This window comes from Vidua macroura, chromosome 18 (assembly GCF_024509145.1).
Source record: "Vidua macroura isolate BioBank_ID:100142 chromosome 18, ASM2450914v1, whole genome shotgun sequence".
Taxonomy (NCBI): Eukaryota; Metazoa; Chordata; class Aves; order Passeriformes; family Viduidae; genus Vidua; species Vidua macroura.
The window spans coordinates 14,243,433-14,271,244 of record NC_071588.1 but is presented as its reverse complement, the minus strand read 5'-3'; the positions used below and the strand labels follow the sequence as shown (position 1 = coordinate 14,271,244).

Sequence of the window (27,812 nt, the reverse complement as noted above, 5' to 3'; positions counted from 1 at the left end):
CGCGCCGTCCCGGCCGTGCTTTGTTGTCTCGGCCGCCACCGAGTCCTGGCCGCAGCAGCGCGGGCCCAACGGGCAGGATGTCTCAGGAGAGCCTCCTCGGGATGGACGAGGGAGCGCTGCGGAAGCTGGTGAGTCCCCCGGCTGCTCCGGGGCTCGGGGTACGGTGCGCGCCCGCGGCGGTTCCGAGGGCGGATCGTGCCTGGAGGTGCCACGGCTCCTTGAACCCCCCCGGGCCGGGGGCTGCTGTCCCAGGCGCAGGCAGAATGGGACCGGGCGGGCCTCGGGTCTGTTGCTCGGCCGAGGGATTCCAGAGCCATGTCTGGGAGCGGATGTAGCGCCGGAGATCCAGCGCTCATCCCAGGCGGCAGCACCTGGAGGGGCCCGCGCTGGCCTGGGTCGGGCTCTGGACCGGGGTGAGCTCCAGCACGAGCTCTGGTGATTCCGAAGGCTCTGGCCCCGCAGCTCTGGCCGCTTTTAGCCCTTAGCTCGCAACCGCGCCTGGTCGTACTGCCTGTCCCGGCTCCATCTCGGCCGGCGGATCCCGGGGAATCGTTCCTATGCTGGCACAGTTCTCTGCTCCCCGCTCTCCCCTTGCGGGTTCCCGCGCTGCCGGGGCTGGCGCGGTGCCAGGCGGACTTCCCGGGCTCTGCCCAATGGCTTGGCATCCTATCCCCTCCTGCGCGGCGGCTTCTGGAGCACCGGCCGGAGCACTGCCCCAGGAGCGAGAGCTACAGTCGTGCGCTGCCGCGGCCGGTGGGCTCTGGAGGACGAGGGCCTCCGTGTCCCGAAGACGGGACTCAGGATACTCGGCCAGGTCTGGTGTCCTGGGAAAGCCCTACAAGTGCCCGGCTTTGGGCAACCCCAGGGACCCCCGGCCCGGGGCTAGGGCTGTGCTGGCTGTCCCGGGGATTGAGCCGGGGTGGCCCGGGCCAGCGATGGGGAATAGTCACAGCAGGAAGCTGAGTCAGCCAGGAAGGCAGGTCTGCTGGAACAGGAAAGAGTCGGGGTACTGGCAGGAAGTGAGGGCTGTACAGTGGGTCCCCGGCTGAGCCTTCTGTCCTGCAACCCTCAGGCAGCTCTGAGTGACGATACGCAGACCTGCCCGTGGTTCTAGCTGAGGAGCCCACTTGCTTCTCATGGGGTGATGTTGGGGCCAATGGGCCATCCATCCAGAGGCATTGGGATGGGTGGTCAGGGTGACTTCCCATCTTGCCAGTGCTCCAGCTCTGCCATGTCCCATCAGAGGTCTCTGATCTGAGATGGAGCCCCAGGAGCAGTGGGTTCCTGGTGTCTGGCCAGCCCAGGGAAGTGGATCTCATCCTGCAGCAAGCACTGCTTCTATGGATGTTTTTTCTTTGACGTGCTGAGACTTCGCCTCTCCAGAGCAAAGTGGGTCACTGTGCTTGTGACCCACATTTCTCTGTGCTGTGTGGCACAGGCTGGGGAAAGCCTCATCTGAGCTGAAGTGAGGCAGGGAAGGAATTATTTTTCTTCTGGTTAGGTTTTTGGCTCCACTCAGCTGGAAGAGGGTTAGTCCATATAAGGGAAAACTGCCTCTCCCACTGCTTCCTCCCTTCTTCTCTGCTCTCCCCAGCTCTCCACTCTGCCTTGCTTCTCTACATTTCTCCCAAGTGACACCTAGGCAGCAGCATCTGATGTCCCCAGGGAAACTGGAAGAAGGAGGCTGGGGGACTTGAGGCTGGGGGACCTATAGGAGGTCCCTCACTCCTATGCTGGCTGGGCTGGGAGCTGCCAGGAAGCCTCTGTCCTGCAACTCCTGCCATAGGCATCCATATGATTCCCTCTCCAGCTGCCCACTGGTATCCCAGTCCCAGGGAGGCCAGTTGTGATGAACCAATGGTGCAGCATAAAGGTGACCAAGGGCATAGAGAAGCTGGAGGAGGGAGTTGTGGGGGATAGATGGCCCTTAGGTGGATGTCCAGAAGCAAGAGATTGTTTGAGTGCTCACAGCTGTACTGAGCTCCAGGCTGAGGTCTGCCAGCTTTGGGCTGGGGAATGCTTCCGAATCTCAGCCCCTCCAACTCTTAGTCTGGTTGATTAAGGAGGATTTAAATAGCTTTGGAGACAGAGGCAGGGCAGGCTTGAGCTAGGAAAGTTGCTGCCATGACATCTCCTTCTTCTTATACCCAGTAGCCTTTGGCAAATCTTCAGTGGCCCTGAGAAGCACTGCATCCCTGCCATGTCCCTGTCATCCAGTGTCCTTCTTGCTTTCCTCTGCCCAGGGGGCAGCCATGCTCCCCATGGCTCTTTCCAAAGGTGACAGTGAAGCTTGGGGCTGTAGGAGGTGCTCAATGTGCCAGGCTCATCCAATGTCCCAAAGCGGTTTCCCTGTGGCCACGCTCCAGCCTCCAAATTGCTGTGTGCTGTGGCACTTCAAAGAGCCGGATGGATGCCAGGCTAATTGCAGTCCTCCTGGAGGAGCTGCCCTCTGCACCAGGGCTCTGAGCACTGTTGTGTTGGGCACCAGTGGGGAAGCAGCCTATGGGTGCTGTGCCAGTGCCCTTTCACAAAGGCACTCTCTGTGCCGAGGAGGGTGTTTGCTTGGAACCATTAATTTGCTGGCAGCTGGACAGGGCCCATGGGGCTGATCCCTGAGCCTTCCTGTGCTGGCAGGGTTGGGCCCCTTGGTCCCTTCGCAGCTGTTGTGGTTTCCGTCATGCTTTCCCCTGCTACTGCTCAGTTGCCTCATCCCAGCTCCCTGCTGACGTGGGCTTGGAATAAGGCATTTTCTCCTGCCCTGCCATTTCTCCTGTGGGGGGAAGCCTTCCAGGACCTGGGTGCAGGTCAGGTCCCAGCTGGAAACTCCTGGGTAGGGCAGACCCAGAGCTGGCACGTGGGTGCCACACAGCACCAGGGTCTGCACCAGGGTCTGCAGAGCTGGTATCTCATTGTGTCCTTTCCTGGCACTCACGACTTCTGCAGCTGCTGTGCATACACTCCTTCTCCTCTCTCCCCCCACCTTCCCCACTGCTGGGGCCAAGCCACTCACTGCCAGCAGCTTATTTAGGAAAAGGCCAAGGCCTTGGTCACCCAATATGCAGTTGAGGACTGTTTTCCTGTCCTCAGAGCCTTTGGATGGCTGCAGGGAGAGCTGCCCTTACCGCAAAGCTCTGACTCCAGCCCCTCATTTTAAGCTGAACCAAATTCCACCACTTCCCAGCCCATTGATGCTGCCCTGTTTGCAGAGAGCCAGGCATCCAGGCTGGCTGCCATTGCTGCTGGACCATGCCTTTGTCCTGGTAGTAGTTGTCCCCACTGTAGTGGCATCCTTGGGATGCCAGCAGCCATCCAGGGCAGATGGGAAATGAGAGGCCCATGAGGATGGAGGGGCTGGTTTTCTGTCCCCCACCCCCCACTGCTCTGGCAGTGCCGTGGCTCCTGCTCTTTCCAGCTGCTTCCCTGGCCTTGTGGTCGCAGAGGTGCCTGCTTTGGATAAAAGCCCAGAGCAGGCTGCAGGTCTCAGCTCTGGCTAGGATGCTGGAAGGGATGGTACTGCCTGCTGGCATAGTAGAGGCTGCTGGAGTGGGAAGGAAAGAGTACCCTGGCTCCAGGCAGCTCTCCCAGATGTTATGTGTGTTTTTAGAGTTGTTTTTAGAGTGTGTTTAGAGTTGTTTTTAGAGTTGCCCTCGGAGATGGTAGTCCTGGCCACTGGTATCTTTCCAGCTGGGGAAGGATAATGCTCCCTGTTGGGCTTTGTGGCTGGCAAGGGTTGGAGGACCACAGTTTTGGCTGCTGCTGGAGTGGCACATGGCATCTCTGTGCCTGCTCTGTGTTTGCTGGTTTCACTAAGATGGGAATACCCTCCCATATCACCAGCCTCCAAGCAGAGAGGGCAAAGAGCGATGGCTTCTCAGGAGAGATAGCTTCTCTGCAGAGAAGTCTGCATACAGTAGTGCAGTGGGGCCCCCACTGTGGCTCAATTCAGGTCCAGTCAAGAGACTGACCCTGGATCCCTGCTGCAGTGGAACCCAGAGAGCCTGGATGGGTGGCCTGTCAGTGGCCCATGGGATAGGAAGGGAAGGGACTGATGCGCTTGTCCTATGGCACAGCCATGGCTTCTCCCAGTGCAATGGGGCTTGATGCTGACAGCAGCTGCTGTTGGTCACTGGGTTTATTTTTAACAAGCTCCATGGGAAATCACCTCCTGGGTTCCTGATGTCAGGGCAGTGTTGATGTCCTACGGCAGGACAGTGTGAGGATAGTGGGGCCCTGCCTGCCCTGGCTGGCCTTTCACTGCAGATCTGGCTGCCTTCCGCCCCTTGAGCATCAGGAGGTGTGTTCATAGCACTCTGGAAAACTGGAGCTGGTAGTGGGGCTGGGCTGTGACCTGGTCTGGAAGAGGGGGAGCAGCTCTGCATGCCCATGCCAGGTGCTGGCCTTGGGTGGGCTGAGGAGCACCTGGAGTGCCTGTGAGATGTTAATGAAGAGCATTTGTGGGGCAGTTGCGGCTGTGCTTCCCACACATAAAGAGTTGGACTTGGATTTAGGACACATCCCACTCATGGATTTGGTACCAAGAGCCGCCTGCCATCTGCTAGCAGTGAATGAGGGTGGGGAGGGCTGCAGGGTGGACAAGAGGACTCCTTGGTGGGATGCTGGGGTCCTTTCAACCAGCACCCCCTGGGGAACATGGGATGAGAAGAGAATGGGCTGTCCTGTCCCTTCACTGCTGGAGGGGCTGGCATGGGTAGGAGGACTCATTCCAGAGCTGGTGGTACTGGGAGGGGCAGAGCACCAACCCTTGCGGGCAGCAGGACCACTGGTGGGTGTTCATTTTCCATGCTCATCACTTTGACCTTTACATGCCCAGAGGTCTCGGTGCCACCATGACAGCCCCTCCTCACCATGGCTGATTCCAGCATCCTGCCCCAGGGGGGCCATGCCCACTTCCCGCAGGGCCTGGCAGTGCTGGGCAGCATGCACTGGGCACGTGGGTGCCACACACAGACAGCGCCTTTGTCCAGAGTGTGGGCAGCTCATGGCAGTGTGGCAGAGGGTGGCACCAGGGCTGAGATGCGGGCGCAGTGGTCAGAGCCAGTGCTGAGCCCTGCCCTGTGCACCCAGCTGGAGGCCACACTGGACCTGGCTGAGCGGCGCCGCATCCGCTCAGCTATCCGGGAGCTGCAGCGGCAGGAGTTGGAGCGGGACGAGGAGACATTGGCATCCAAGCGCTTCCGCCCAGAACGCAGCAGCCACCGACAGGACAACAAAGAGAATTGGCCACAGTGAGTCCTGTTGTGAGCTGTGATCATTCCCTGCCTCTGCCCTGGGAGATGGGGACTGTGGTACCTGGCCCCACTATGGCTGGGACAGATTTGAGTGAACGTGAGGGTGGGAGCAGCCTGGCACAGAGCAGCTTGGCACATGGTGGGGCTTGTTGCCTGGATCTGCCACCTGCCCACAAGGGGACTTTGCTTGCAAACACCTGTGACAGCTCCCAGATGGCCACCCCTTTCACCCTGCTCAGGTCCCAGCGCCTGGAAGAGGAGCAGCAGGCAGCCCTGGCTGCCTTGTCTGAGCAGCTCGAAGCTATCACCAGCGTGGAGGAACTGACAAAACTGGTGAGTGACTGTGTGCCGGGGCAGACTGTTTGCTGGGATGGAACTTGTGCTGGGGCTGACTATGGGTTACCCTGTGCTGGGGCTTTCCTGGATCCTTCCCTCTTACAGCTGCGGGCAGCAGGTGAGTATGAGGAGCGCAAGCTGATCCGAGCTGCCATCCGTAAGCTGCGGGCTGAGGAGATTGAAGGTGAGGCACCATTCCCATGTTCTGGGGGGGAAGCCCTGGAAAGTATGAGATGTGGGCAACTCCTTCCTGAAAACCATCTTTGCTCCCACCCAGCCGTGACCCTGGCTGGGAATGTGCAGGGCAACCAAAGGGATGGCAGCAATCCCCCCACTGTGCCTGGGGAAATGAAAATTGTCCAGAGGGACAATGCTGAAACACCAGCCCTTACTGGGAGTGAAGAAAGCTGTGGTGAGGGCAGCACCAAGCCTCCAGGCACAGACAAGAGCGGGGAGAGCAGCCAGCAGGACGATGCAGAGCCAGCACTAGCTGGGCCACAGGAGAGTGGATACGGGGAGGCTGTGGAGCAGGCCCCTGCCCAGGAGCCCAGAGGCTCTGTGGTGAGTGTGTAGAGCACTGCAGGGGGTGGGACTGTTCAAGATTTCACCCTTTCCTGGGATTCCTGTGCCAGCCTGTCTGGAGCACAGAGCCCTGGGCAAGTTGTGCATACCTACCTGAAGGTGGGGCTGGGGTCTTTGGGGACAGGGAAACATGGCTGGGTTGTGCCAGTGTGGCCTCAGCAGTGGTGAGCTAGGGCTGGGTCTTCAGGCCAGGGTGCCCCTTGGACTTCTCCCAGGGTTGCTACCTGGTGGGGATCTGGGAGCCCCTTGGTGCGGGTGGTGCACCCATCTCTGCTCCAGTTCTTGGGGATGGGGCTCTTTGGATGCTACAACTATTCATCTCTCCTGCAGCAGTTCCCTTGCTTGGGTAGAAACCTCGATTCTCTGTCCCCCTTCTAATGATGGTTGTTCCTGCCAGCCTTTGAGGGGCCACGGCTCATTCTGGAGTGAAGCTGCTGGGAGTTTTCTGGATGGGGGAGGGATAAGCTGGTGGGCAGAACTGGAAGGAATGAGCACAAACTGGGGTTTTCAGTGCAGCAAGGAAGACTGCAGAGACTCTGTGGTGGTAGGAGATCTCTGCATCCAACCCTGTGGGGTTGCCCTTTGAGGGTGAGGGTGGGAAGAGGAGAAGCAATGGGTGTACTCGCAGCCAGGAAAGAAGGTGTGGGTTCTCCTGTCTGCCTCTATCCAGCCCTGCTTCTTCCTCCACCTGCCCTAGGGCTGTAGCAGGAGACTGCCAAAGGAATGTGGCCTTGTGCCACCTTTCAGCACTGTCTGCCTCCTCATCTAGATTTGCTGGCATGCTGTCCCCAAGCCCTGGCTGGGCTGGACATCACTGAGCAGCTGAGAGGGCTGTTCTGCTTGATCTGGCTGATTTCGATGTGGCCATTTCCATTCTTAGGTTTGGGGCCTGGCTCTCCTGTGCCCCCTCAGGGTATGGGCCCCTCTTCATTTCCCCCTGCCCTAGAGTCATGGTGCTGCTAGAGGCACTGGCACAGCCAGGACTGGCACCTTGTTCCCTACCTGACACCAGGACACCCTAGGCCTGCTCAGAGTTATGTCAGAGATAGATCTGTCACCTGTGTGTGGTTCTATGTCCTATGGGGCAGGTTTGGTGTCCCTCTTCACTAGACACTGTCTCCTTCCCTGCCCACAGGATGCAGCAGGGTGTGGGGACACTTGTCCCCCTGAGCCTCTTGTTGTGACTCCTGTGCTTGTCAATTCCCAGCAGCATGCATGGCGTGCTGCAGGCAGGGACGTGGATAGCATGGGAAGGGTCCACAGCCTCTGCATCCCTGGCTGGAGTGGGCCATGGTGGCCCAGTGAGAGACTGGAGCAGGGCTGGTTCTACTCCCCCCAGGCCCGCAAACGAGAGGATGTGGTGGAGCAGGAGCATGTCCCAGCCGGGATGCAGGAACTGTGCAGCCAGCAGGCAGGAGACCCTCAGAAACCCAGTGCTCAGGGTGAGTCCCCACAAATGTCCGTGGCAAAATGCTGTCTGGGTTGCATGCCTGGGGCCAGAGCTGTGCCTGGCCAGATGCAGGATGATGGAGGGCATACTATCTCACAATGGTGAGCAGGGCAGCCGGGTGCCTGGAGGGGCTGCAGGATGCGTTGCAGGCAGCTGCAGGCTATCTGAGCAGTCTCTTCTCACCCACAGCTGTGGTTTCAGGAACCCTTGTGCTCCTGGAGCTGCAGCCAGCCCCAGAGCCCAATCCAGAGCCTGAAGATGGTGATGAGGACCTGCAGCAGGGTCAGCCCCTGGGGCAGCCCCAGGCAGCCTGGAAAGAAGGGAACCTGGGCAGCCCTGCCAGCGCCCCAGAGCCCAGTGTGGCGCAAAGCCCCAGAGGGGAGCAACTCATCCCGGGCCAGCCCAGTGCTGGCAGCCAGGTACAAAACTGGTGGCAGCTACTGCTGCCCTCCTTGTCCAGGGCTGGCAGTCTGTGGGTGAAGCCAGCTTGATGCACCAGCTGAGTGCTCTGCCCCTCTACTCCCACAGCTTCATGTTGGGGTGCACTGCCAGGTGCTGGTGCCAGGCAGGAGACATGAGAGGCCATCAGTGGGTAAGTCTAGCCCTGAGGGGAGGTGACATGAGAGAGCTGGCCCCCTGCCAGCTGGGCAGTGCCACCCCAAAGCCCCCCCACTCCCCTGTCCTGCAGCATCCCAGGCAGCCCTGGGGACATGACTCCAGCCCACATGTGCTGGGCCAGGAATGTGAGTGCAGGACACGGCCAGGCCAAAGGCCACCCCTAGCTGGGGGCCAATTGCTGCCTAGCCAAGTGGTGGCAATGCCCACCCCACCCAGGGAACTGGGTGCCAGGCAAGCTGTTTACTGGGGCTCCCACTCTGGCCGGGTTACTGCAGGGCCATGAAAGGGAATCGGTGCCAGTAGCAAACCCTGGCCTTTTGCATTCTTTGTCCCAATAAGGCTGGGAGCTGTGCACGGCTGTCTCTGACCACCCCCACCCTGGGCCCAGCACCCTGCAGGGCCTCCCCACAGTCCTGAGGAATTCCAGTGGACAGCAGTTGCCCTCTTCCTACTGATGGGAATACCATCCCCATGGCTGTGCCAAAAGGAAATGGGGAAAAACCAAAAAGCAGCTCTCTGCTTCACGGGTCAGGGGTGCTGCCCTCATAGGCGGAGGTTGCTGTCCTGAGGAGTCCCTGGAGGCTGCTGGCTCCTGGGAAGGAAGAAGCCCTGGGAAGATGCTAGGGGTGGTGGGTTGCAACATGGTACAGCCCTGGGGTAGAGGCAAGTGTGCAGGATCTGACTTCCCCTTTGCCTCACAGGGGGCTCAAACCTGGATTCTGAGGAGAAGCTGAGCCCCCTCCCTCCATGGGCACCAATGACTCCAGCCCAAGGGCAGAGCCCTGCCTGCACCCTTGAAGGCTGAGCCACCTGGCCCCTTCAACGTCTCTGCAGAGGCGATGGTGTGCCAGGGCCTGGTGAGGACAGGGGTGATCCCAACCTTTCAACGCAGATCCCAGGGACCCCCACTGCGCTGCTGGGCACAGAGCCTACCCTCTGCAGTGTGGTTTTGCATTGCAGGACAGAGCCCATGCCTGGGGTGCAGGGCAGCCAAAAGTGCTGATGGATTTTGGCACTAAACTCTGGGGAGTGTAGAGTGATGGGGAGGGAGACTGCACGGTGCTGTGCTTGAGTGGGGGGATGCCAGCAGCAGCTGTGCCGTGCTCACTCTCTGCCCCCTTTGTGTCATTCCTTCCCTGGCCTGTCTCTTTCCAAGCATCAGTGCCCACCCAGGAGGTCATGGGGACCCCGGCTCGCCTGAATACTCACCGGTGGGAGCTGGTGCCCTCCTCTCTTTGCCTGGCTGGCCCCACGGGTAAGATCCTAGTGGTCGTTGCCTCCATTCTCTGCTTCCCGGTGGTGGGATGTCCCCGGTGGAGCCTGGGCAGGTGTGGAGCTCCGCAGTGCCAGGTTGCCGCAGGATGCTGCTGGCTGCCCACCTGCCCTTTTGCTTCCTGCCCAGAATCCGTCCCTCCTATCCATGTGCACAAGCATCCGGCACCAGTGGGGGGAGGGAGCAGAGGCTTTGGGGGGCTGCAGCCACCCTGGAAAATGCTGGCTATATGATGGGCTCTCTGGGGGACAGCAGTACCTCCCATGAGCACGTGAGGGATTGCATGCATGGTCAGGCACTCCGGGGGCATTGTGCGTCGTGTGGGCAACCCAGGGGGGCTGCATGCACGGTGTGGCATCCCGGGGCGGGGCCAGCATGCATCGCAGGGGGCACCCCAGGATGGGGGGGGCAGCGTGTATCGCGGGGCGCTGCATGCGCGGTGCGGGGCCAAGCCCCAGCGGGGACGCGCGCGGGCGGCCGCAGTCCAGTGACCCCGCGCCCGTCCCCGCAGCGCCGCGCCCCGCGGGACCCCCACCTTCCCCCGCCGCCGGCTCGGTGCGGGAGCGCGCGCAGCGGTTCGGGCCGGCGGGGGCGGGCAGCGCGGGGGGGCGGGCCGGGGCCGGGGCCGGGGCCGCCCAATGGCATCGGGGGCCCCGCACGGCCCCGCCGGCGCCCGCTCAAAACGCGCGGGGCAGCGGCGGCGCAGAGCAGCGTCCGGCCCCGCGCCCCGTCGGCTCCCGCCTCGACGCCATGAAGACCTTCTTCACCATCGAGATCAAGGATGGGCGCGTGCAGCCCCTGGCGCCCCGCATCACGGCCGCCCCCGGCAGCCAGCGGGCAGGTGGGCACTGATGGGGTACGGGACGCGCAGGAGAGGTCCGGTGGGCAGGTGGCATCTGTCGTGAGGCTTGACACTGTAGGGGTGATGAGCATGGGTGTTGTACAGGGAGGTGGGACTGGAAAAGGTGTGGATCTCTCAGGAAGGTGGGCACCGCAGGGGAATGGACATCCAGTGGGCTGTAAGTGCTACAGGACTGTGCTCCTAATACAACAATGTGCACAGTTGGGCAGTGGAGCAGGTGGGTGCCAGTAGGCCGTCGGGCACTGACATTTGGGGGGCACAAATGGGTAGGTGGAGGCAGGCAGGCTGAGCCAGGCCAGGTGGGTGCTGATCAGCAGCAGGGACATTTGAGTGCTGCCAGAAGAACAAAGCATGCCTGGTAGTCCTCATCCTTTGGCATGCACTCTCATCCTGCCTGGGGCATCTCCTTTCGGGGAGACCATCTGGCCCTGCAGCCTGTCCCCAGCTCCACTGTCTTACTGTGTTTATGTTTGTGGTCATTCCCCAGTCCCTGCCCTGCCCCATCCTCTCCCTGCTGACCTGCTGGTTCAGGGGAGCCCACGCCATCCTGCTTTGTCCCATCCCACTGCTGCACCGTGTCTGTTGCAGCCCTGCCCCAACCCTGCTTGCCCGCAGGTGTGGCTGCTCCTGTGGCCATCCCTCTCACCAGGGGGTCTTGGCTCCAGCTGAAACACTGCAGAAAGTTCCCTTCCTTGGGGAGGATGATAAGCCAGGGCAGTGAGGGGTCTCAACTGCCCCATCTCTTGCTTGCCCCCAAAGCCCTTTCCCTGTGCCAGAGTTAAGTGCTCACTGCCAGGGCAGGATGTGTGGGGCAGGCAGATAGCCCAGCCAGAGCCACTCCCCAGCTGTGGGGCTGAGCCTGTGGGCTGGGTCAGACCCCACATGCCTCTTGCTCCCCTTGCAGAGGTGACTCTGGATCTGCGGAGCACCCCCATCCGTATCACCACCATCCCCAGCAGCGTCAGCAGCATCTGCAACATCAGCAGTGTCAGCAGCAATGTCACCAAGGTGAGTGCCCGGGGCTCTGTGGGGCTGTATCCCACCTGGCCATTGCCTGGCAGCTCCAAGGGCTTGGGGTGGGGAGCAGGGACCAAGGAATTAGTGTAGGCAGCATGCTCCAGAGGCTCTGTCTTGTTTTGGTTGGTGCTTTTGTTTTGATAGGTTTTTTTTCATCAAGAGACCCTGGACTTTGTGTGTGATTGCACAGCCCCAAATGAGCCTCCTGCACTCTGGACTGTGCCACCATGTACTCAGACACTTGGGGAGGTGGGCAGAGGGGGACAAGGAATCTTTAGTTGGTCTCCCTTTGTTTTAAATACCGTTAAGGGTGGCAACAGCTCAGGGAAAAACCCATTGCCAACCACCCCTCTGTTTTCCCTCGTGGGGATGGACCTTGGCCATGTGTCTGGGGAGCCTGCCTTGGAGGGGGGCTACTCTTCAAAGGTCTCTAAAGCACCCTGGAGCTGTGGGTTGGGGTCTTTCATGTTTCTGCTATGCCATCCTGAGTGGAGAGTGCCCAAAGCCCCAGCCTGCCTAGGAGGGATTCTTGAGTGCAACTGGAGAAAAAAACCTGGAAAAGCAACCTCTCTGCAGTGTCTTTGTGGGGAGAGCAGGCAGTGGCCATCCTGGGCTGGGTGCACACAGGAGACAGCCCTTCAAGTGCTTTAATCTGCTCCTGCCCATCTAGGGTAATGCAAGGCGCCCGTGTGCTGCCTTGGCAGGAGCCAGGATGTCAAACGTGGCTATGTTTCACTCATGGCCCTGCGCACGCCTAGCTGCCTCTGCAGGAACAGCGCTGTGGAAGGCCTGTGTCACTGCCAGTAGCTGTGGTACCACCTGTGGCCTGGGGCATACTGGTGGCTGTGGTACCACTGGCTTCACCCCATCCTCAGCCCAGCCCTTGCCGGCATGAGGCAAGCAGTGCCCACAGGTGCTGCCCACACCTGCCAGCAGGTCCTGCCTGTGAGCAGCTGGCTGCGGTGGGGTGACTCCCCTGTGCTAAGGTGGTTGGACATGCTTGGCCTGAGCACTTGTCAGCTCTCATTAAAGTATTAGTGGGTCTGTCTGGTGAGATGGGGGACCTGAGACCCGTTGGCTGCTTGGCAGGAGATGCAGCCTCCAGCTATGCTCCCGGTGGGCAATGAGGAGGAGGAGGAGGATGAGGCAATGGTGCTGGCAGCCCTGCCAGGTAGGGTTTGGTTGGAGGACCGGCAGGCTGTAGGGACCTGGGCGCAGTAGCTGCAGTGGCATGTCTTCTCATTGGTGGGGTGCTGCCTGTACCTGTGCAGGGACCTGCTCCCCCTGGGGCAGGCATGAAGCACGGGGGTATGAAGACCTAAAATCCATGCTGTGACCAAGGCCCTTATACCAGTGCCAGCCTGGGGTTGGAAATGTTGTGCTGGCCCAGAGTGGGAAAGCACTTGGACAGAAGAACACAGCAGGGGTTGGCTTTTTCATTCACCCAGCACTGCAGTGGTCAGGGCTGGTTCTCACCACTTTGTCCTACAGCCCCCAGGCTGGTATCTGGCCCTAGAAGCCTCCAGGGGCGGGGGGGGCCACTTGCAGGGCTCCCCTTGCTGAACCACCTGGTTCCACAGCCGAATGTGCTGCCAAGTGTGGCGCCTGGCTCAGCACCCCTGCACGGGACCCCCAGCTGCTGGGACCAGAATAGCCCACAGGCAGGGAGCAGGCCAGCCTCCAGCTGGGGGGGGGTGCCTGGGCCCTATAAAGGGCAGCAGGACAGCTGAGCGGGGCTCGCCACAGTGCCTGCATCGCCACCATGCCAGGGCTCAGCTTGGAGGGGCTGACGCAGGCTGGGGTGGCTGAGCTGGCAGAGCTGCGGCAGGAGCTGGTGGCGTTCCGGGGGGCAGCAGAGGGGCAACTGGAGCGGGCTCTGCAGCGAGTGCAGGTGCTGGTGCAGGCACTGCAGACATTGGAACAGGAGCACCTGGAGTTGCGGGCAGAGCTGGGGCGCCTGGGCCGCCGCCTCGATCTGCTGGCGCCAGGGCTGCAGGCGCCCCCCGGGGAGGACATCAGCACCCTCTTTCTGGAAGCACAGGACCCTTGCGCCCACTTTGAGGGCACTGAGGAGCCCAGTGGCCCTGTGGCCCATCCACCCACTTTCTCCAGTACGCGCCAGCAGTCGACCCTGCATCTCTCCCGAAGCAACAGCAGCGTGAGTGTGGGCAGCCCTGCCCCATGACAGGGGGAAGGGAGGCGGTCACCAGCCCCCAGGGCTCTTGGGGGATATCTGTAGCCCTGGCACAAGGCATGACTGTGGCAGTGGTGCGCAGGGACATGGCACCATGGGGATCTGCCACTCCTTGGGCTCACTGTGGCGGGGCTGTGCACCCACCTGTTTCGTATGCCCCGTGTGCCAGGTGGGAAGCCACAGGCAGTAGTGTTGCCCCCACCACAGCACCAGGCACAGGTGGTGGCATGGGCACATGTGGCCAGTGTCAATTCCTGCTGTGGCTTTGCCATGGATCAGTTTACCAAGTCACAGGATGCAGGATGGGGCCAGGTGTGTGCATGGCTGCTCTGGCCCCACTCTGTCATCCCTAGTGCCTCTTTGCCCTATTCTGGGCCTGGCCCACTGCCTGCTATGCATTGCTGGGGGGTTGTGCTGAAAGGGACTTGGCATCCTGACTGTGCTCCGGCAGGGGCCAAACTCGCCTAGATCCTGGCAGGGATGTGGAGGAAGGCTCTTGATCTCCTATACAAGCTCTTCTCTACACTAAGTCCCTTAATTCCATGGAAATCCCTGTGCTGCTAATGGTGTGCACTGGCCTTGCGAGCACTTTGCCCACTGCTGGGTAACAGCCATTGCCCAGCCCAGAGCCCTGGGCAACTCCTGCCTGCTGGGGGACCCAGCCACCTCCTACCAGAGAGCAGAGAGGATTTGGAGGTATTAATGGGAGCCAGACTGGAAGGAAGAGAGGGACTGCTGGACCTTCCTGGGGCATGGGGTGCTGCAGATTGTCATGTTTCCCTGCATGCCTTGGGCGCTGCAGATGCTTGCGGCATCCCACCAGCTGAGAGCACTTAGGCCCCATGTGGCACCATCCTCTCCAGGGTTCTCACTGCCTGTAGCACTGGGCAGGTGTCAAGGTGATGTCAGGGCCCGGACCCTGAGAAGAGGTGGGGACGTGGCCAAGCTGGCAGGGGGCTCAGCTGCACGGTGGTGTCCTTGCAGATGGAGCCAGAGGTGGTGGAGCAGCAGAAGTCACCAAGGCGAGAACCACAGCTGCCCAACGGCATGGAGAAGGCGCAAGTGAAGGAGGTGGAGAGAAGGAGCAAGCTGAATGTCGAGGAGCTGAGCAAGATTGAGGATGAGGATGTTCTGGATAAGATGGTACTTCTTTCTCTGGTTCGGGCTCCTGCAGAAGGTAAAGGGACCTCAAGCTGATGGCAGAAGACTAATGATGACTTCCACCTCCTGCAGCTGGATCGGACAACAGACTTTGAGGAGCGACGGCTGATTCGAAATGCCATGCGGGAGCTGCGCCAGCGCAAGCGAGGTACTCGGGGATGGTGATCTCTGCTGGGGTCAGAGTGGTGGTGGTGGCAATATAGGGTGTTGAAGTGTGGCTGTCCAGCTGCGGAGAAGCAGTAGGAGGGTGTGTGCTGATTCCTCTATTGCCCCCCTGGCTTTGTGAGGCCAAGGACATCATCCTTCCCACAAACCAGTTGTGGGCCAGCAGCAGCTGCAGGACCCCTGCTGTGGCAGGAACCATGCCCACCACCCCACTTCCCTGCTGATACTTGTGTTTGCAGACCAGCGGGAGAAGGAGCGGGACCAGCGGCTGCAGGAGGCTAGAAGCCAATCTGTGACAGGAAGGGCTGGCCGTTCCACAGAGACCACCACCACGCAGAGCACTCAGTCAGCCGATGGCTCAGCATGCAGCACCGTCACCAAGACTGAGCGTCTTGTCCAGTCTAGTATGGGCTGGGCTGGGTGGGAGGGGTGTGCCAGCCCTTTGGGGACCTTGCAGAATCCTTCCCAGTGCTCCTCCACCATAGCTCCTTTGCTATTCACTGCCTGTCCTGAGTCTGGCTAGACTGTCCTGGGAGCAGGACAGTTTTTCAGAGCTGAGTCTCTGGCTTGCCCAGAGCCTGGCTGGGGATAATTAAGGGTTCTGCTCTGGTGACTTCCCTCTGAATCCCCAGCCCTGTCAGGATGGCAGGGCCTCATCTGCACCTTTGCCCTGTGTCTTGCCTCCTATATCCCTGCTCTCCCAGTCCCTGGATGGCTCAAGTTGAGTGGCTGCAGGGGCTGAGGGATGCCCCAGCTCCCTGCTGTTTTGCACTTGCTTCTTTGTTCTCTGCCTGGGGGCACATGCCTTCTGTCCTCCCTCTGCCTGCCATGCCCATGGTTCTACCACCTGGGACTTCTCCCTGTTGCACTGCATGGGTGTGAATGTGCTTGGCAGCAGTAGACATCTGTGGGTGCTGCTCCTCCCAGCCCAGTGGTTCCTGTTGCTTTGTCCCTGCAGGTGATGGCACCAAGACCTCTCGTACTACAACCATGGAGTCAAGTTATGTGAAGAGATCAGACAGTAAGAGTTTTTCCTGCCCTTTCCCCATAGCATCCTCAGGGTGTAACCCTGGGGCATCACTGCTGCTGAACCATCACTGCCCTAGTACAGGCAGAGTTCTGCCTTCCTGGCACAGCTGCCCTCAGCTCCTGCCCAGGGCCTCTTTCCTTCCTTTCTCTCTGCAGATGGCAACAGCACTTTCGTTCAAACTAAATCATCCTACAGCTCCTCATCCAAAAAGACAGGCAGGTGAGCAGATGTGCCTGTGGGGACAGCCCCACATGGTCCCTGTCACTCATCTGCTTGCACAAACCCTCCACCCAGCTTGCAGTGTCCCCATGCAAATGTGACCCCAAAGCCTCCTGCTCCTTGAGATACATCCACTGTGTTCAGAGGTTCTCATGGGTCCTTCCTTGGCCACAGAGATACGTCTGCCAGCTGAGGACCTTAAGCCACCTCTCTTCTATCCCAGGGACATGGAGGTCTCCAGAGTTCCAGAGCTGGCTATGGGCTGAGACCACTGCTTGCCCCCCTCTGGGCTGCCCACAGTCTCTTTAGCATTGCCTGTCTCTCTCCCAGCATTTTTGACCGTGAAGATGAGAGCGCTTCTCGGCAGAGCAGCCTGGCTGCACTGGAGCGGCGTCAGGTGGAGAAGAAGAAGGAACTGATGAAGGCTCAGAGTCTGCCCAAGACGTCGGCCTCACAGGCACGCAAAGCCATGATGGAGAAGCTGCAGAAGGAGGGTGGGAGGTGAGGCTGGGCCTAGGGCAGGCTGGCCAGGGCAGTAATTGCTGCACAAATAACAACACCCTGGAGCTATGGATAACACCCCGTGTCTCCTGCCACAGTTCAAACCCTGCAGCATCACAGACTGCTGTGCAGCGCTCCTCCAGCTTTGGCGTGCCTAATGCCAACAGTATCAAGCAGATGTTGCTGGACTGGTGCAGAGCCAAGACCCGGGGCTATGAGGTGGGTGCCACCTCCTCTTCTTGTCCCAAGGCCAGTCACTCTGTCCCTTGGTAACTTTGTTGCTCTCTCAGCACGTGGATATCCAGAACTTCTCATCCAGCTGGAGTGATGGCATGGCCTTCTGTGCCTTGGTCCACAATTTCTTCCCTGATGCATTTGACTACAGTAAGCTGACGCCCCAGAACCGCCGCCAAAACTTTGAGGTGGCCTTCTCTTCTGCAGAGTACGTACCTCTCTTGCCATCATATGGACTTGGGATGGCTTGGAGCAGCTTGGGGTGGCTCTCCTGCTCGCTGCTGGGGTGAGGGGGGACACATGGAGGTGATAGTACTGGAGGTGGGTGCCTGTAAGTGTCATTCCCCCCATGCAATGCAACAAGGTTAGGTGCTGCAGGGGCAAACAGCAGCTGTATGGGCAGAGTCACAAGAGGCCAATGCAACCCAGTCTGGTGTGGCAAGGGTGGGTATGGGGGTCTGGGTTCCTGGATGTGGGGCAAAGCACCCAAAGGCAGAGCAGCAGCCCTATGAGCCCACCTGGCTTCAGGCAGTACTTTCCATCCTGGGGAACCAGGTGTGGGACTGCAGCCTGTGGGGGGAGAGGGTTTGCCTATGCCAGGTTCCTCCTTTCACAGTTGTAGGGGCTCAAACACCATTGCACCTTCTCCAGTCTCTTCCCTTCCACTTTTGCTTCTGGTTTTCCTGGGTGCTGAGAGATGGGAGTGCGCCTAGCTGGAGGGCTGGCAGCCAGCCCCTCTCTCCTTCTGTCTTTCTCCCATCCACCCACTCCTCTCTTCCAGCACCCTGCCCAGGGGCAGGGCTGGGGGTGGGGGTCCCATCCTGCTGATGTCCAAGGTGGCAGGATGAGATGGGGACTCCCACAAGCTCCCAGGGTGCCGTGGTGTTGTTTGGTGGAGCGAGAAAGGGGCTGTGGGCCTGGCTCTTGGCGCTCCTGTTAATGGATTTTTTGCCTTAATTGGGAAACTGGTGCGTGGATTTGAGAGAGCCATCGACCTCTCCAGCCTGGAAGCCAGGTGGCCTCTCATCCTTCCTCCTCCTCCAGCTCTTGTGAGCGTCCTTTCCCGAGCTTCCTGCACCAGGGCTGTGTCGCGCGGTTCCAAGTGGAGCTGGGCAGGAGGGCTGGGCTTGCCCCCCCCTCCCCCCGCCCCAGCGGTTCTATATCGGAGCTGTATAGAGCGCCGCTCCACTCTGGAACCCGCTCCCCAAGCACCTGGCGCACCAGAACACCTCACTCGTCCTCCTACTCCTCCTCCTCTTTCGTCTGTCTTTCCCTCTGGACTTCACGCCTCTCCACGCCACTCACGTGCCCCTCTCCCCCTTGCTTGTGCCCCCCAATATCACTGAATGGCCTTGGCATGGGGTGCCTGGAGCCCTCCTGCCCCTGCATATGTGCATCCCCAGAGCATGCCAGAGCAGAGCAGCTGCCAGTGGGATGGGAACTGCACTGATCTGTGTCTCTTGTTTTCTCTTCCTCCCCTCCCTGACTGGGCTGCGGTCACTGGCTTGCCCCTCTCTCTCCCTGCACCCAGGAAGCACGCGGACTGTCCACAGTTGCTGGACGTGGAGGACATGGTCCGGATGCGCGAGCCAGATTGGAAGTGTGTGTACACATACATTCAGGAATTCTATCGCTGCCTGGTCCAGAAGGGGCTGGTAAAAACCAAAAAGTCGTAGTCCATTGTCAGCCCCCCAGGACCGATGGTGAGAACCTTCCCCTCCAAGTGCCCATGTGCCCACCATGTGCCCACCATGGCTCGGCAGGGAACTGACTGCCTCAGCTGTGGACGAGACTGGGGGATGCTGATGGGTGAGGGGCGAGTCCTGGCAGTGCCAGACAGGGCCCAGCAGGAGATGGGCGCAGACAGCTGGCCAGGCTCTGGTCTTCTGGAATAGCACCTATGGAGGTTTGGGCAGGGGGGCCTGTGTCACCCTGGAGTGCTGTTTGCTCTCCAGCTGTGGGGAGGGCAGTAGTTAGAACAGAGCCCTGCCCCCATGGCTGAGCCTGGACCAGGGGTCAGTTGCTAGGGATGCCACTCAAGGTGTTCTGAATGGTGCTGCCTGAGTGTGGGTGGCCCCCCAGGATGCTGAAGCATCACTGCTTCCACTTGCTGCCTCATTCCCCTGCCCCAGGGTGCATGCCCAGCTCCAAGATGCTGCCTGCTCATATATGGGCAAAAGCAGGAGCCTGGAAAGTGTGACTCAAGGCTCAGGTCCTGCCTCGTCCTGCAGTGTTTGTGCCTGTCTCAGGGCATCCTGGCTGGTGCTAGAGCTGTGGCTCCCCTGGCTCTGCACAATGCTGACACACCAGGGCCCAAACAATGGCTTTATAAGGGCAGAGTCATTCTCTGTGCACTGCCATTGCTCTGCCACTAGCCCCCAAGCCAGGCTGGCAGTGGCAAGGGCTTTCCCAAGGCCCCAAGCATCATCCCCCACCATCTCCACAGTGGCCAAATCATGAGGTGGGGCTGGTGCCAGCCAAGCTGTGGGTTTGGAGCCCACTGAGCAGGCAGCAGAGACCTAATGCAATGGCTGGAGCCATGGGACCCAGAGTGGGGGCCTCTCCTGGGCCCTGGTGCTCCCCAGGGGCTGGTACTGGCTGGGGTCGTTCCTTGGGGTGGGGCTGTTCTAGGGGGTCAACATGTGCACTGGGGCTATTGCAGGAGGGGAGAGGGGAGGTACGGGGCTTGGGGGTTGAGGGTGTTGTTGTGGGTGGCAAGCGTAGGGTTCAGACCCTCCTTGTGTACCCTGTCTTTGGGGGCAGAGCCCTGCCTTGGGAGATCCTCCTTGTGCACCCAGATCCTTTGGGCAGAACCTTGAGCAGCCCAGGCCAAAGCAGCCGAACTGGCCACGGCAGCAGCAGGTGCTGCCAGTTTGTGTCAGCACTGCCCCCAGTGCCAGTGCAGTCCTTGATCCAGCAGCAGCAGCAGCCTGAAGAGGGAACAATGCCTGGTAGAGGTGCAGGACCTGGGCAGGGCCAGGAGAGTTGGCAGCAGTGGTAGGGTTGCTTCTGGGCCCCCCCCCCTTCTCTCACATTAGAAAGGAGAGGACAAGAGGTGGCCAGCTCCCCTCCATGCCCTTCCAGGTTGCCATCGTGACTCCTAATCATGTTGTCAGTCCCTTCAAGCACCCAGGGAGCCCCAGCCTGGGGAGAGACATGGCCCAGGGAACTGGATGGATGGCAAGGCAGAGTGGGCCACCCCACCAAAAGGGCAGCAGCAGAGCCCCAAGGCTACTATGGGGATGGGGACACAACCACAGCTAAGCTGCCAGGGTGCCACAAGACTGGTAGCTCCTGGAGCTGGGTCCTGCATGGACCCCTGCACTGTGGTGGGGCAAGGAGAGGAGGAGATAGGCCAGGCTGAGTGAGATGAGGCAGGGCAGTGCCCACTCCAGCAGTAGGGTGTGCTGGGCCTGGTGCAGGTAGCCCCTGGACTGCAGTCCAGGGCAAGGGAGGGAGCCAGGTTGGCAGGGCTTGGGGGAAGGCAAAAGAGCAGGGCTGGAGTTTGAGGCAGGAGTAAGGGCAGCACATAACCAAGACCCACCCCCTGCTTTCCCTGGACCACTTGGTAGGGTTTGAGGCAGGGGCACAGCAGACACCTGCAGCCAGGCTGGGCTCTCCCTAGAGGCCATCAGCATCAGCTGGAGGAGGGTGGGCACAGCTTTAGCAGGGGATGATTGCCAGCACCAAGAAGTAGGATGGAGAGCGTCTCAGGAGTCAGGGGTGCAGACAGCTGGGCAACCCCTGCCCTGGGGCAGGCACCTCTCGGGGCAGACAGCACATACTCTTCCCCATGTCAGGAGCAGAAGGGCTGTGGGTACCAGGGTGGGGTGGGGGATGTGTAAAGGAGCTCAGCAGGTCTGAGGGCAGGAGTGCCCACACCAGCAGGCCCTGGGCAGTGTGGGGTGCCCATCCCAGCCCCCACATGGGGGCAGCCTGCTTGAGGCCATGCTGAAGGCTTCATCTCTGCAGGACGCTGGTGGACTGCGTGCCGCTGGTGGAGGTTGAAGACATGATGATCATGGGGAAGAAGCCTGACGCCAAGTGCGTCTTCACCTACGTGCAGTCCCTCTATAACCACCTGCGTCGCCACGAGTTGCGCATGCGGCAGAAAGAGTGCTAGAGCGTGCCCTTCCCACCCCCACTGCTGCCCTCACCCCAGAACTGCCTGTGGGCAAGGGAACTGCTTGCCTGGGAGGGTCTGGGGGGCCATGGGTCTGGCACTGGGGACAGGAGAACTCTTCCACCAGGCCACTCCCACACCTCTGCCTTGGCAGAGCTGCTTCTGCCTCGGCCAGCTGTGGGCAGAGCCAGGTGGGCGCTGCTGGAGATGCTCCCACCTTGGCTTGCCCCCCACCTTGCTCCAGCCTTTTAAGTTATTTGTTCTCCAGGAATTATTTGCCCTGCAGGGTACCATCCCTGTGTCCCTGAGGTGTCATGGGCACAGCTGTGCCCTCAGACTTGGGCCACCTCATGGGTCTGGATCATGCTGCATCCTGCAGGCAGCACCTGTCAGTGGTTCCCTTGGCCCTCTGCAAGGAAGCCTCTGCCCACTGCAGGCCCTGCTTGGTGTCACCTCCCTGGGGACAGCTCCACAACCGTCCCAACTCCCTGCTTCCCCCCTCCACATGCACCTGAGGCACTTCCACATTAGGGGCACCTGTGGCTGGGGAGGAGGTAGCAGCAAGGGGTCCCAGGGGAGTGCAAGATTAATGGAGAAGCTAGGACAACTGCCCCCACTCTCCTCTCCAGCTCAGGCCACCCATGTGCTCAGCGCTGCCCACCCCTCTGTCACATCTCTACACCTGTGCTGACATCTGTACCAACACCAGCCAGATAATAAAGGTTTATCTAGGGCAATGCCTCTGGCTCAGGTCCTTCTGCCAGTGGCATATCACACACCCCAGTGCTTGGGGAACGCTGGCAGTGCAGCTGCTGCAGGGCCCTCTACCTGCAACACAACTGCTTACCCAGCCTGGAGGGAACTGGGGCGTGTACTGCTCCTCACCTCATTGATGATGTCCATATCTGAGCCACCCTGACCAGGGTTCACTGCCCCCTGTTGGCCCAGGCCTGGCATAGGGAAAAGATCCCACATGGCCAGCAAGGCTGTAGTCAAGTGCAGCTGTGCCTCACTGCCTTCCGTAGCTGAGGGTCAGATGTCCCCACTGGGCCAATGCAGCCATGGGGCTTTGGTTCAACACTGCAGAACTCACTCATGGTCTCATGCCCATCCTCCTGCACCGTGTGAGAACAGCTCATCCCATGCTACAGTGCCCACCACCCTCACCCCTCTATCATGCTGGGGAGGGGTGGCACAGGAACAGCAGTTGTTCTGTAGCTTGGTATGTCGCTCACCAGCAGTGACTATGACTGTGCCATCCTCTCCTGCCTCTGTGAGAAGCTCTGGGGCACCCAGTTGTGCTTAGAACAGAGCAGTTTGGGATGCACACCACCAAGTTCCCTCTGAAAAGATGACACAGTGCAGATGACTGCAAAATAAAAGCTTTACTAGGAGCTGGATATGACATAAACCCTGCTGGGGGGTAAAGCCCCGTTCTTGGGGCAGCTCTCCCACCTCTGGGACTCAGCACATCCACCCTTAGCACCTGGCGCTTTCTGCTGAGGGTTTCATCCTGTCCCATGCAGGCAGGATACTGCTGCCCAGTGCTGGGAGCAGTGAAACGTCTGGGCACAGCAAGAGACTGCAAAGAATGCTGCTCCTTCTGACTGGCCAAGGATAATGGGCTTGAAGGACAGGAGGACATCAACCAGCACACAAGCAAGAGCAGGGGTGGAAAACCTTTGCCGCCCTGTGACATCATGTCCAGCTGCCATAATGCCCTCATTCCCCACACTGGGGACTGGCTGCAGGACCCTGTCCTAAGGGTGACGCTCCTTGCTAGAGGTCTGGATGTTCTTCCTTGTCACATTTGGATGGGGTCTTGCCATCAGCAGTGGGTACATGGCAGGGCAGCAGTATTGGCAGAGACTTGGCAGGGGCAAACTGGAACTCCTCTGGCACAGGGGTATCAGGTGTCTCCTTGCGGTAGAAGCCCAACTCCTGCACCAGCTGGTTGATCTCCTCCCGCGTCATGTCGCTCAGGGGAATTCTCTGCACCCAGACAGGGGCTGTAGCCTGGCACCTGTGGGGCACTGACCACCCCAGGCCCTGTGGCAGCAGGTGCCACACTGCCCACTCACCTCTAGCTCTTCATACCGGAGGCTGAGGAGCACAAGCTCAGGGTCAGCACCAGGCAGGTGTTTCATCTCCAGGTTATGGCTGGGCAATGTGTCAAGGAGTGGGCAGCACTGATCAGGCCCATTTAACCCTTATCTCATTCCATCCTTCATCATATCGTCTTCTGTCCTCCATCACATACCATTCCTGTCTATCCTGTACCATCCTCCATCCTGGCTCATTTTCTCTCATATCCCACTGCCTTCCATCCTATCTGTTCTGTCCCCCACCCCATCCTGTTTCCCATGTAATACCATCCTATCCTTCATCACATTCCCCAACTACCCATTCTCCACTCCTCACCAAACCCTGTCCTTCATTCCTCACAAAGCCCCATCCTCCCTCAGCCCATCCCCTCCCGTACTTCATTCCCTTACATCCTGTCCCGCACCGATCCCATCCCATCCCATCCGCCACCCATCCCATCGGGACCCCAGCGCTGCAGTCGCTGCCGGCAGGTACTACAACGGGATGTCCTGGGTGACGAACGCCTTCACCTGCGGAGAGTGGCCGGTCGAGCCCGGCTCAGCGTTGGGAAGCCCCGACTCCCAGCCCCGCCCCTGCCCCAGTACGTACCTCCCTGAGGCGGTTCAGCCGTCACCCGCCGCATGTCTGCGGGAGAGGACACCCCGTCAGGCAGCTGCGGGCACCGGTTCACCCCCGGCGTATCCCGCGGTGCCCACCCGCGCTCACCTCCACCTTGCCGCGGGCCAGGTCCCGAAGCACGGTCTCGCGAAGCCGGGGGTGCTCCGAGCCGCCGCTCACCGCCAGGGCCACCGTCAGCAGGAGCCACGGCCCCGGCCCCGGCACCACCGCCCGCATGTCTCCCGCCGCTGCCACGTCCGGCGCGGCACCGCGCATGCGCGGCGACTCGCGCGCGAAATACTTGCGCGCACGACTGCAAACACAGACACGCGTGCGCTCACGTGCGCGCACATGCGCACATGCGTGCGCACAGTGTGAGGGTGGCGTCAGACCCGCGGGCGCTGACCGTGCACAGACTGACAGCAGCACCGACAGCACCACACACACAGCAACCCACAGAGAGAAACACACAGCACCGACAGCACCACGCACACTGCAATATGATAAGTTAGAAAGGACTCTTTGTTCATCAACACAGAAAGGAGAAGCCTTGTGTAGATAACAGAAAACCACAAGACAGAAACTAGCTAGTATGTTGATTACTTAAGCTGATTGTGTAACTAGAACTTAGGCGCATATAACATACAACCTTATATGGAAAAGATCATTACAGGGCCGTGGACTTTCACCGAGGAAGAAGAGAGGAGCCTTCCTCAAACGACCACCAGAGAGTAGAAGAAGACCCCCTAGCAACAGAGGGCGCAAGCGCAGAGTACACCCAGAGATACCGTGGACACAGAAGAAAAAAGAGTATAAAAAGACTGTGGGAAGGGGGAAACGGTGTGAGCCGTAGGCGGAGCGCTGACTCCCCGGCTGCACCCAGCGCTGTTTGCTTGCCATTGCTTGCTGTAACCAATAAATTTCTGATTAACTCTTGAAAGGCTGAACAAATTATTCGCCTCAATTTATAACAGCAATACATAGCAACACACACACAGCAACACACAGCACTGACAGCACCACACACACAGCAACACACACACAGAAACGCACAGCACCAATAGCACCACACACAGAGCAACACACAGCAACACATACACAGAAACACACAGCACCAACAGCACCACACACACAGCAACACAGCACCGACAGGACCACACACACAGCAACACACAGCAACACACAGCAACCGCGCGCAGACCCACAGCACCACCAACAGCACCACACACACAGCAACACACACACAGCAACACACAGCAATCGTGCACAGACCCACAGCACCACACATGCAGCAACACACTGACAAACTGTATTGGTTTTGTATTGGAGGCACTCAGGGAAGTGACTTTCTAAAAGAAGCTGTTAGCATTTTCCTCTGTCCCTGACAAAAAGATAAATCAGTAATTAGTCTTGAGAATTGACAATTTGTTAAATTACTAAGGGAACTGTACACGCCTCTGTGAAGATACCTGTTAAAGACAAAAAAGCCCAGGAGGATCTTTTTCCCTTCTGGCCGGCAAAGAGGTAAGGAGGCCGGCCCAGACCCCGTCTCAGCCAGGCCGGGCCCGGGCCCATTCCCAGGGAGCCCACCGGGCCCCATCGGCTGCCGGGCAGGAGAGGGGAGCCGTGGGGCCGGGGCCGGGCCGGGCCGTGGCTGCGGCTGCTGACATCTTGCTGCTACTAAACCCTGCCCTGCCACCAGCCCGGTGGAGCTGGGTCCGCTGGGCCCAGAAGCAGCCAGGGCTGGGCTGCCTCGGCCAAGATTCTGCTGCTGATGATGTAATAAAAAGGTCTTTGTTCATTAAAACGAACATTGAAAGAAAATAAGAATTTAAACTGAATAGAAAATTTCAGACTGTGAGAAGAGAAAGAGGAAAAAAAAAAGGGGGGGTGGTTTGATAAACAGCAAGTATTCTGCTTAAGAATTGTGCAAATGCAGCTAGCACAGAAGACTGTGTAACTAACTATATACAAGCTAACTTTTAGGCCAAGGACAACCGGCAAAGAAGATAAGGAGCCTTCATCCCTATGACCACCAAGGGCAGAGAGAAAAAGGACCCCCTAGCAACCAATTGCACCGGCGCAGAGTACATCGAGAGAAAATACGTCAACCGAAAAAGAGGGGGGACTATAAAACCAAAAAGGTCAAAGGGGGAAGGTGCGCCGTGGCAGAGTGGAAACTCCCCGGCCGCCCAGCGCTGTTTTTTTTGCTTAATACCGCTTGCTTAATAAATTCTTGTTAATTGATTTATCTATAATTAGCCTCCCCAATTGAATTTGTCCATAACAAATTTGGTGCCGTGACTCGGATAAGGGCAAACGGGCAGGAATTCCTAATCAGGGAGGCGCCCCGCTGCCTTTTCAGCGGCCCTGGTGCAGGCTTTTCCTTCTCGGGCCCTTACCGACGAACCTAAATTCGGTATTAAGCAAAAGGGATTCCGGTAACCCTGTAATCTTTGTGCACGAAGCCCAGGTGAAGACGCAGGACAGCGTGAGTATAAAAGTAGGATCCGCTCGGTTGGGGTTGGGATCCCAGGACATAACGTACGAGACGTCCTTTTAGGACGAGGCAAGTGTGGACCTCTAAGTAGTGCGGTTTCCAGACCCCGAGAGGGGCTAGGCCACGAACAGGGGGCCGCGAGTGTGTGTGTGTGTGAAGGTGTCCTGGAAGATGGGACAGAGGAAAAGCAAGCCCTCTGATTCCATGGGGACGGGGACCCCAGTAAAGTTTCCCCAGATACCACCTGACAGTCTGTTAGGTTTAATAATAAAATCTTGGGATGAATACCTTTCAAGAAAAGGGAAGGATAGGGCAAAAATGATACATTATTGTATGGAAGTATGGGGAGGGAAACAAATCCGTGGTGATAATTTATTTTGGCCAGTGTTTGGAAGCTTCGAGGACTGTATTTGCCAGGCATTAAACATTTATGTAAATTCTAAAGAACCTTTTGATATGGAAGAGAGCAAGTACGCTGCTCTCTGGATAGTGGGGGAAACAAGAGCAAAACTTTTTGCCTTAAGCACCCAGGGAGAAAAAAAGAAAAATAAAAAGCCTGAGGAGGTTCCAACTGCACCCCCTCTACCATACATACCTCCCCCTCCTCCACCTCCACCAGCACCACCAGTAGTCTACCCCAATTTAGATCAAGGGGGGGATCTTGAAAACCAGGAAGTAGAAATCCTGGAACCGGTCCCTGAGGAAAATCGTCGTGTTACTCGTAGCCTAACAAGGGGGAAAAGCGAGAGGGAAAGGCAAGCTCTATATCCATTAAGGGAAGTAGCTTTGGGAATGATCCCTAATCCTAATGCTGGTCAGCAGGGACAACCAGCCCAAATTCCGGGAATAGGTTATGTGGAGGTACCTCTTAATTCAGGAGATGTGAGGGAGTTCAAGAAAGAAATGGGACATCTATTGGAAGACCCCCTCAGAGTTGCAGAGCGGGTGGATCAGTTTCTGGGGCCCAACGTGTATACGTGGGATGAAATGCAGTCAATACTGGGGATTTTATTCACATCTGAGGAGCGAGGGATGATCAGGACAGCCGGTATGAGAATTTGGGATAGAGACCATCAGGCAGGACCCCAAGCAGATACTAAATGGCCTTTACAGTGTCCTAATTGGGATAAGCAAGATCCCCTACATAGGACACATATGGCAGACTTAAGAACAATTCTTATCCAGGGGATCAGAGAATCAGTCCCTAAGGGGCAGAATGTGAATAAAGCTTTTTGTGAGAGTCAAAAGAAAGATGAGGACCCCACGGAATGGTTAGGACGGCTCCGGAGATCTTTTCAGCTGTACTCCGGAGTAAATCCTGACACTCCAGAAGGACAGATGTTGTTAAAGACCCAGTTCGTGGCCAGAGCCTGGCCTGATATTAGGAGAAAATTGGAAAAGATTGAGGATTGGCATGGTAGAGGCCTGGATGAATTGTTGCGGGAAGCTCAGAAAGTGTATGTACGGAGAGAGGAGGAAGGACATAGGAAACAAGCAAGAGTGATGATGGCTGTGGTACGTGAAGGGAAGAGGGGAACGCTTAATCAGTTCCAGGGAAGTAAGCTGAAGGGCCAGAAGGTAGAAGAAGGGAGAAG

The 27,812-nt window shown here is 58.8% G+C and overlaps 2 protein-coding genes across 10 annotated transcripts in view; one reads left to right on the top strand and one right to left on the bottom strand.

Annotated features, from left to right (window-relative positions):
- SMTN (smoothelin) lies at positions 1-24,681 on the top strand. Of its 9 annotated transcripts, none has more exons than XM_053993938.1 (22): positions 1-128; positions 5,086-5,246; positions 5,489-5,582; positions 5,691-5,769; positions 5,863-6,146; positions 7,507-7,609; positions 7,807-8,036; positions 8,146-8,209; positions 9,392-9,490; positions 10,020-10,349; positions 11,275-11,378; positions 13,429-13,545; positions 14,566-14,724; positions 14,815-14,890; positions 15,147-15,311; positions 15,866-15,928; positions 16,093-16,156; positions 16,487-16,657; positions 16,756-16,876; positions 16,948-17,099; positions 18,423-18,594; positions 24,391-24,478. In XM_053993938.1, exons 1-21 carry the CDS (start codon positions 78-80, stop codon positions 18,565-18,567), a joined length of 2,832 nt encoding a protein of 943 aa, XP_053849913.1. In that variant the 5' UTR covers positions 1-77; the 3' UTR covers positions 18,568-18,594; positions 24,391-24,478. The 9 variants fall into 9 exon arrangements, with proteins under 9 accessions (XP_053849913.1, XP_053849912.1, XP_053849909.1 ...); XM_053993937.1 differs by lacking the exon at positions 24,391-24,478 and adding an exon at positions 20,864-20,954; XM_053993934.1 differs by lacking the exon at positions 18,423-18,594 and having other exon boundaries at positions 7,819-8,036; positions 24,391-24,681.
- SELENOM (selenoprotein M) overlaps positions 22,381-27,812 on the bottom strand; it is a 45,219-nt gene continuing 39,787 nt past the window's right edge. The window contains exons 2-6 of the mRNA XM_053993948.1: positions 23,826-24,030; positions 23,709-23,744; positions 23,595-23,629; positions 23,096-23,174; positions 22,381-23,006 (exon numbers count right to left, since the gene is read on the bottom strand). Coding sequence (XP_053849923.1) covers positions 22,794-23,006; positions 23,096-23,174; positions 23,595-23,629; positions 23,709-23,744; positions 23,826-24,030 — 568 coding nt within the window. The 3' untranslated portion in view covers positions 22,381-22,793. The remainder of the gene's footprint in view (positions 23,007-23,095; positions 23,175-23,594; positions 23,630-23,708; positions 23,745-23,825; positions 24,031-27,812) is intronic.